At 44.7% G+C, this 9,248-nt stretch overlaps 1 protein-coding gene across 2 annotated transcripts; it reads right to left on the bottom strand.

Moving 5' to 3' along the window:
- Positions 1 to 2,612: 2,612 nt before the first annotated feature.
- LOC136547233 (protein WEAK CHLOROPLAST MOVEMENT UNDER BLUE LIGHT 1-like) lies at positions 2,613 to 6,882 on the bottom strand. 2 transcript variants are annotated; one of them, XM_066539201.1, is made up of 4 exons: positions 6,727 to 6,882; positions 5,265 to 5,421; positions 4,767 to 5,186; positions 2,613 to 4,635 (listed from the first exon to the last, which is right to left on the bottom strand). In XM_066539201.1, exons 2-4 carry the CDS (start codon positions 5,385 to 5,387, stop codon positions 2,821 to 2,823), a joined length of 2,358 nt encoding a protein of 785 aa, XP_066395298.1. In that variant the 5' UTR covers positions 5,388 to 5,421; positions 6,727 to 6,882; the 3' UTR covers positions 2,613 to 2,820. The 2 variants fall into 2 exon arrangements, with proteins under 2 accessions (XP_066395298.1, XP_066395297.1); XM_066539200.1 differs by having other exon boundaries at positions 4,767 to 5,421.
- Between the last annotated feature and the right edge of the window lie 2,366 nt (positions 6,883 to 9,248).

The following is a 9,248-nucleotide window of genomic DNA, read 5'->3' as shown; positions in this document are numbered from 1 at the left end:
TTCCAGGGGCAGTGCAGGTATTGAGCCTTCATGCCGTCACGCAGGTTCAGGTAAACGCCTCCGGCGATCTTCGAGCCACCGCTCCCTTTCTTCCGAAGACAGAATAGGTGGCGAAAGAGGTCGAAATGGGGCTGGAAGCCACCATAAGCCTCGCAGAGATGGATAAAGGTGGAAACAAGAAGAATCGAGTTGGGATGCAGATTGCAAATCCCAATCTCGTAGTACAAGCAGAGACCCTGAAGGAAAGGGTGCACTGGAATCCCAAAACCCCGTTTGAAGAAATCTTCAAAGACCACAATCTCACCTGGTTGTGGATCGGGGAAGCTTTCTCCTTCCGGTGCACGCCATCCCGCAAGTGCCTTGTTGTGGAGCACTCCCATGGCGACGAGGTCCTCGATGGTCTGCTCGTTGCTCCGCGACTTCCACCATTCTTTCGCCATGACCCCGCCTTTCTTCTGGGCGTCTCTCTTCGCCATTAGTTCGTCCTTACTAAGTGGATGGATGCGGGAGACCGGGGGGATTGGTGATGATTTTTGGGGGAATAGGGTTCGGCAGGAGGAAGAAGAAGGTGGCGGCGGCGGATACCAATAGGGAATGGTATGAGTAACTTACCAGATCTGCATTATATAAAACAAAGAGCACCGTCGCTTCGTCCGCCCGAGAATATTGGGCGTCGTGCGCACGCGCCGCAGACGGTTGTTCACACAACCTCGAAATCTGCGCCAATAAACGCGCTCCTTCGTTAACAGTGTACGCGCCTCTTCATGATGGTGTAAGGGGGGCCCACACTGACACACCTCAATACAGGTGTCAACCGACTGTTAAAAAAAAAGAAGAAAAAGAGAAGAAGAAGACGGAATGACGTATTGTATCTCTTTACTTTTTTGACCAGACGTGTCAGACTGGCCTTGGCAGAGAATAGAGAAAAGTACACAAAATAATAGTACAAGCAGCGCAAGTGATCGTGGATTTGCCTTGACCACTACTGTGCTTGGATACTGCCCGGACCACTAATGTGCTCGGGGACTGCCCAGACCACTACTGTGCTTGGATACTGCCCGGACCACTAATGTGCTCGGGGACTGTCCAGACCACTAATGTGCTCGGGGACTGCCCAGACCACTACTGTGTTTGGATACTGCCCAGGTCACTTTTGTGCTCGGGGATCGCTCCGACCACGGCCGTGCTCGGGGACTGCCCCGACCACTGCTTGCATAATGTTTCTCCTTGGCTACATGTGATTTGTACTCACATACAATTAAGAGACTTTTCTTTAGACCTCGCTACAAGGCTCATACTTCGCCTTCCAGCAAGCTCGGGGACTACATCGATACGATGCACCTACCGGTGTATCTTGTTTTGCCTGTACGGTAATTGGATTCTCAATCTCAGCGGAATTTCTTTGATAGACCCTGGCACCACGTACCTGCGTCACCTACTACCAGGCTCGGGGACTAAGTGGGCACACTTCACCTTGCGGTGAATGTGTTTGTTTAAATCGACCCCTGTGTTTTGAATGATTATGAGGATTATTAGTATGCTCGGGGACTGTCCCGACCACTGTTTGAATAGTGGTTCTCCTTGGCTACATGTGATTTGTCCTCACATACAGTTAAGAGACTTTTCTTTTAGACCTTGCTACAAGGCTCATACTTTGCCTTCCAGCAAGCTCGGGGACTAAGTGGGCACACTTCACCTTGCGGTGAATGTGATTGTTTTTCGACAGCTACGCTTCTGATGTTTAAGGATGCTATACTTCAAGACCACTTACATTTCTTTTCAGAAATACAAGTGGGCACACTTCTCAGGACAGAAATCTTTTTCTTTTTTCTTAAGAGCACCATACATTCTTCGGACAACCTACTTCTCCGGTGATGACGGTGGTCGGAGGCGTCAAGAATTCAAGCCTCGCTTGTCGGAGAAGGTTCAAATGGCGTGTCGCAGCATAATACATGATGCTCGGGGACTAGCTGTGGGGGTATTAACCCCTATACCCTTACGGCTAAGCTTGGGCTGGCCCGGATCGATGGTTTCAGTCCACCCGAAAGATGACGTGCGGTCCCGGTTAACCTGATCGGAGTCCCTGCACAAGGAATCAAGACGGATTTGGCGACCAAGCAGGATCCTGGTCGGTTAGAATAGGAATCCTTATCCGGCCAGATATGGCAATTGTAACTGACTAGGATTAGTTTCCAGATCTGTAACCCTGCCCCCCGGACTATATAAGGCGGGCAGGGGACCCCTCTGAAAAATATCTCTCATTGACATATAGCAATACAAATCAGACGCAGGACGTAGGTATTACGCCTTCTTGGCGGCCGAACCTGGATAAAACCTCGTGTCTGCCTTGCGTCACCGTCTTGTTTGGGGCTTACGCATCTGTCTGCCGATAATCTACTACCTTGGGCATACCCCTAGGTAGACTGCTGACCATATTTCGTCGACAGTAGGGTAGGAGAATTCTAGCACAGTGGCAGGTGTATCAACATTCAGAAAGGTATGTAACTATCTCACTCCAAAAGAGTTCAGGTTTCAGGAGAAACATTACAGAATAGCGCTACACCTACACTGGACTGCAAGACATGAACAATTTCTTCATGGGGACCTACTAATAAGTTACCAAAAAATCATATAAACGTATTCCAATGTGCCCTACTGTGTTTTTATACCGACAGATTAAATTACACTTTCACCAGATGGCAAGCTTTAAAACAAAACAAAAAACTCTTTCCAAAGAAGACCAGGCAAAAAATCAGCTTATTACACCAATGTACAGCAATGTGAATGACAAAGTCCCAGGTGTCTAGGATCTCGTTTATCTCACGTCTGTGCCCGGGTCTTCCTGGATAGAACCGAGCCCATCAGAGGGAACAGAGATTTCTTCCTCTGCAACTTTTGGTTTGGAACAAGGCCCTCGTAGCTACTTCCCGACATCTGTACCTTGGATTCCTGCTCCTTGTGGTATGGATCCTTCTGTTCAACAAATACTCTAGATGGACCATTCAAAGGATTCACCGCGCGTTTCGTGGATTCATGAGCTCTGCGGCGCTGCTCATGGTCAGCTCTCCATTTCCTCAGTTCCTGCTCCGCACCAAGTTTACCTTCGTTCGCCCTGACGGCTCTCTCCAATGCAATTTCAAGTGCTTCCTTCTTCTCATCCATTTCCTCGGATGTTTCCTTTAGTCTCTCCAGGCTCCTTGCTTCTGATTCCTTTGCCGACACTACCTGTGCCAATGCTTCTGCTACCTTCTCACTCGCCTGTTCTTCGGCTTCATGTGCTCTCTTGCTGAGTTCATAGTACTCGCTTAGAGGAAGCACCACTCGTCTCGGAGAATCTGTAGTGTCTCTTGCCTCTTTGCTTTCTTGCAAAGCTTGAACCGCCTCGCGTGCTAGTCTCTCTGATGCTACGGATGCTTCTGCTTCTTTCACAACAGCAGATAACCTGGTTTCTGCTGCAGTTGCAGCTGCCTTGGTTTGCTCGAATTCCTCCTTGGCCTTCCTCAGCTCCTCATGAGCTAAGTGAGCTGCTACCCTTGCGTCCTCAGCCTCCTGAGTCGTTTGCTGTAAAACCATGGGAAGCTCCACCACCTTTTCTTCGGCCTCTGCTTCCTTGGACCTGACAGATTCCATCTCTTGTTTCGTTCGATTGAGCTCAGCTTCTAGTGAAGAAACAGCAACGGATGCCATAGCCTCCCCCTGTTGCAACGCAACAAGTGAAGCTTTCTCATTGTCCAGTTCTGATCTGAGTGTCGTGGCAGCAAATCTTAGCACGTTGGCCTCAGCCTTTGCCTTCTCAATGTCCGCTTTGACCTCCTGAAGTTCTTTCTGTTTCGATGCTAGAGCTTCCTTAACTGAGTTGCTAATGTGTTTAGAATCTTCAGACTCATGCTCCCTGGAAACTCCTTCAGCTTCTTCAGTCAGTTTCTTCACCATGTAGGCAGACAGCTCCGATTTGAGGCTAAGCAACTTGCGCAAATTTGCATCAATATTCAGCTGCATATCATTATTGAACTTAAGGTTACTGTCTAGTTGTTCCAGATCCTCTTGTGCCTGATGCAACTCTTTCTCCCAGGCAATGCAATCCTGCTCTTTTGCCAATGCTGCACCGATCCTGCATTCCTCTGCTCCATGATGTGCAGCATGGGCCAACTCAAGAGACCTTTTAGACGCAATAAATTCTAATGTCAGTTCCTCCACTCTCTTCTCAATCTCCTTCCCTGCAGATATGACCTCTTCCGCTCTTTTGATTGCCGTGTCTCTTTCATCTATCAGGGCAGCATACTGTTCATGTACTGACGTCAACTCCTCTTTCACTGACTTAAGTTCAGCAACAGCCTTTTTGTGCCTTTCTTTGACGACTTCCATTTGTGTCCTGGCTATCGCACTAGCTTCATCAGCTACTCCGTGCTCAATCTCTTGTGCCCTGAGTTGTGCAAGCTCAGAGTCCTGCTTTGCCTGAGCTTCTTCAACCTGTACTTTCTCCAGGTGATGCTTCAGCTCCTCAATAAGCCTCTTGGTGTGCTCTAGCTCATCCACAACTTGAGATTTAGCCATCTCAGCAGCTTCTAGTTCCTCCTTGCAAAGTGGAATTTCTGTTCGAATCTTTTCTAGTTCAGGTTGTATGAGCTTGCGTCTCTGCATGCATGAAAGAAAATCCTTTTTAAGCGATCAGTGTATGGTAAAAAATTTGACTATGTAAAAGACAATTTCAGTTCCATAACTAAAGCTCTGTGATCTATATGTGGTGTTAATTTATCAAGAACTACCTCGATCATCTGAGCTTTGTGAGCTTTCCAATCAACAATTCCTCCAAACTTGGTGACAGCTTCTCTAACAGACTCAAAGGGTGCAGCAGTGTCAATAAGGCCTCTGTATGGACTTTCAGGTGTTGTTTCTGAATCTTGTTTCATTTTCAGCTTTGTGTGCGTATCAGTCTGATGGTGTGTTTCATCTTCTTTAGGTTTCATTTCATCCCTTAGCATAGTTCCGGCACCATTTGAAACATTTACAGGCACACCGTTCACTTCACTTGCGTCTACTGAAGAAGGATAAACTGCCTTATCATTTGTTGAGCTTATGTATGCCTCAGTTGGTCCTGAATTAGACGGTATTTCAGGATCTGTATTGGAAGGCGCATTTGATTTCGCAATGTCTTCTGTTAGATCAGGAAGCCTCGTTTCTAGGACCTGTAAAGACGAATCCAAACTATCAGCACAAACTATATGCAGAGTAGAGTTTTCAGTTTCTGCTTGTGCTGACTTCACCTCATGTCCGCTTGGCCCCTCATGATCACTATGTCCAGGAACTTCCTTGGCTGCAGGAGGAGTTGGTAAATCCGCTGAAGAGTCTTTTGAGTTACTCTCTTCAGTGCCGTACGTCGATTCCATTCCTTAGCCTTTTCCAGGCCGCAATTGTTTGCTCCTACACATTATTTTGCAAACAAAATGAAAATCAGGTAAATAAAACATGATAGTAGCACATATCCAAGTACTGAAAGGTTGCAGAATGTACAGTCTTACACGTCATGGTCTTATCATGACTTCATGAGAAGTAGCATTTTCATTACAGACTTTTGAGTGGATTAAAATTAAATATTCAGGAAACTGTTAGTGTTTGCCAGATTTTTATTTCAGAGTCAGATCTATCAACGTCATCAGTGGTGCATAAACAACACAAGTATGCTAAATAAGACACTCGTCACAACTGGATATGCAGTGCCACGTCATCCTGTAAAGGAGAACTCTATTGAATCCACTCTTGCATGCAGTTATGATTGCCGCACCTGACATTGAATCAACTTTGCGTCTGCAATTATTCAGCTACTACTATTGCAGTGAACATTCATCTTTGCATTACCTAATTCATCTTTCCTAACAAACAAAAGCACATATCCAGACAAAACCTAACCATTTTCCTAACACCTAACAAGCTAAAAGTGGAACGAAAATGCAGTACCGGGCCAGGGTGACCCATCAACACCATTATTCTTACATGCCAGCAATAATGTTTGAAGTCTCCAAATAGTTCAAACTATGTTAAACTATATCTCAATTGAATATTTGTCATCCATTGAAATATGTCATCCGTAGAAGTCCGGACCTAAATTGTAAGTTTGTGGCCTGTAAGTTTCTGGATAAAGATTATACACGTGTATCCAAGAAAAAAATACAAAATTACCGAGGGACCACCATGTCTCTACCAAACAAGCTGAAACATTAAACATGTGTTACTGAATTGGTTAATCAAAAGAGTTAACGGTGAGAAGGGCGGAGAGCTTCTCATCATCTTCTTCCACGAAAACATCATGAAAGCGAAAACTTTTGTCCTGACCATAAACAAATTCATAGCACCTATGACTGTGAACAATCGAACCAAGTACTCCCCATACATGAAGACGAACTGAACTACAACTCCATAAGGAAAATGAAAAACCATATCCTCCTTAGTTGCTACCGTTGGTCCCTATGAACAATCGGACCAAGTATAGTCTCTGTTCAGAGCTAGAAGCGAGGAACCTCCCTGCAATTCTCGATCCCTAAGAGAAGAGCGCAGACAACCTGAACCAAAACCAAACGCAAACGGGAACGGAAACTGAAACAGAGAGCGATTCCTACCAGTTTCCATCCAATCCAAACAAGAGGAAGAAAACACCCGCGTACAGTAGACAGAGAAAGCGGAGCTAAAGACACTCGCGGATTGCAGCGGGACGGACGAGGCGAAGCTCACCTCGATGGCGCGGAGGAACTTCCGTGCGGGCGAAGCGAACGAGTGCCTCCTTTTGCGCCGATTTGGATCTCCGCTCTTCGTGCTCGCGATTGATTTTTCCCTCCCTTTTTTGCTGTTTATTCTGAGGGGAGGCTGGGGGGCGCGTATGCTGCTCGGTTTGTCTGGCTCACGACTCCGCTGGTCGGCTGGACACATGTGATTAGTGGGAGAAGTGGATTGGACTGCTTTTGCAGAATCCGCCTGCATCTCTACAGAAATTACACGGCAGGTCTTTATGTAAAAGTACTCTGTGTATTTTTTGTATTTTTCATGGATACACGTGTATCTACAGAAATATTTTCTCAAAGACAAGAGGCAAATTTGTTGCTGTTCCAAATGCAACGATATTTTAGTACGGTGGTGTTTGGATATATTAAAAACTATATAAGAATCCATATAATGCAGGCAGGGACGGGCCTATCTAAATTCAAGGGCATTCATTTAAATACCCAAATTTTTTATCAAAACTTTTGTATATAGACTGTATATATGTATTCGCATTGGAAAAAGAAGAAAATAAGCCAAACGAATATTGTATTAAGAATTCAACCTAAAACATGTATTCTTATGCTGCTTTTTCACCCCTACTTTGATGACCGAACAAGGCCCAGCGCCATGTGAACCAACTTCTATCCCGCTAGGCAGCAGACAAACGCACCACAACTCCGCAAGTTAGAGACATCGGCACATCACTCGCTCGCGATCGCTCAAGCTCTCATTTTCTCTCCTGTTTTCTTTCCCAACCCCAAACCCTAGCACCTACCGGCGGCGGCAGCGGACTACAGGAGTAGCAGTGCACGTCAGCACAAGGCAGCGACAAGAAAATTCACGCTAAATGCTTGTGGTTCATATAGAGCACAAACTTGGGTTAGTTTGTACTTGTTTTAAAATATCAAGTTGCATACCAAATTTTACTATTGCTTAGTGAATTGCTAAATTGATCGTATTGATTTGCGTATGAAATTTTTAGTGTTGAATACCAACAAAATTCTAGGTCCTCCATTGTGAATACCCAAGTTCAAATCTTAGGCAGTTGGGCCCACCACTGGTTTGCAGGAGTGGATTGCTGAAATCTAAGTGGCTGAATCGTTTTTATCCACGCAAGAATGATGGATGTCCACTGTAAAGACGCCATAGACTGTCTTTTCGTAAGGTGTAATTTGGTCATTTGCCAATAGTAGTGGTATCTCTCTCAACTTCAATGATAAATCTCTTTGTGAAACCGGAGGAGAAAATTGTCTATTTGCTAACCAAAACAACGGGCTTCACAAATTTGTTGCCATGCTAATCGTGGGCTTCACAATAATACTAGCTGAAACCTTTTCTCCGTATTTTCTATGTCATTTTGCCTCTTTTTCCCTTTTACAATTTTCCCGCTAAGCTTTGACATTTGAAAGGACAATACTACCCCTGTGACAAAATGGTTGGATGGTTGTTGTCATTGTACATTGCCTCTTTGTTTTAGAAGTTTGTTTTAGTCTCTCGTCCTACTTTTCAAACCGACATTCAAACTGAACAATACTACCCTCATTCTTAACAGATATGGAGTACTTGCCAGTTTGTCCTTAGTTAATAAAATTGTCTGACAAAATCAACATCTTGACACCCATTTTTCTCTTATCAGAACAGCAAGACGAATTCCTGGGAAACATAAAGGAGGAAACTAAATTTATATACAACTATTGACAGGTAAAATGATACGACTAGAGCCCCGCCCCGTACTCAACTCCTCCGCTCGTTAACCGGTCGTTGCTCTTGACAAATTTCTCCACGATGAAATTGTTGGCCTCTAACGCGTCGCGTATGGCGTGGAAGTCGACTCCACTGCTCGTTAGGCAGTTGTTTCCCTCGATGGCGTGGAAGTCGCCAGTGATAGAGATAGGGGAGGGGGGCAAAAGCCCCCCTAAGCCTCTACATTTTCTATTAGAAAAAAAATTAATTTGAATAAATTGTAAAAACATATACTGCCCTCTCTTAAAAAAAGGGGGAAAACACATTTATGCTCCGCCTCTGAAAGTTGTCGTAGTTCATTCAGCCATGTACGTACGACATATCAAAGTTGGAAAATTTGCGAAGCCCGCCATTAGCATATACAAATTTGTGAAGTTCAGTATTTTGGTTGAGAGATATATAATTTTTTGAAACAAAGTGAGTAAAGGAATAGCGCCCACCTCGTCAATAGTCAAAACATTCCTAACTGTAACAATAAACCGTCACAGCAACCAACACCAGCATTTGGTGTGCAAAAGGTTGACGTCTCAAAATCCACAAATTACGAGGCGCAAGATGGAAAGCTTCCAGTTCCAGCAGCTTAACGATCGGCTAGGGCCTTGTTTAGATTGTAAGTTTTTTCACTCTCTCTCCATTACATCAAATATTTGGACACTTGCATAGAGTATTAAATGTAGATAAAAAAATAATTAATTACACAGTTTGATTGTAAATTACAAGACGAATCTTTTGAGCCTAGTTAGGCCATGATT

The sequence above is a fragment of the Miscanthus floridulus genome, chromosome 3, assembly GCF_019320115.1.
Source record: "Miscanthus floridulus cultivar M001 chromosome 3, ASM1932011v1, whole genome shotgun sequence".
In the NCBI taxonomy this organism is placed as follows: Eukaryota; Viridiplantae; Streptophyta; class Magnoliopsida; order Poales; family Poaceae; genus Miscanthus; species Miscanthus floridulus.
The sequence above is the reverse complement of the archived record's forward strand: the minus strand, read 5'-3'. Positions and strand labels throughout refer to the sequence as shown.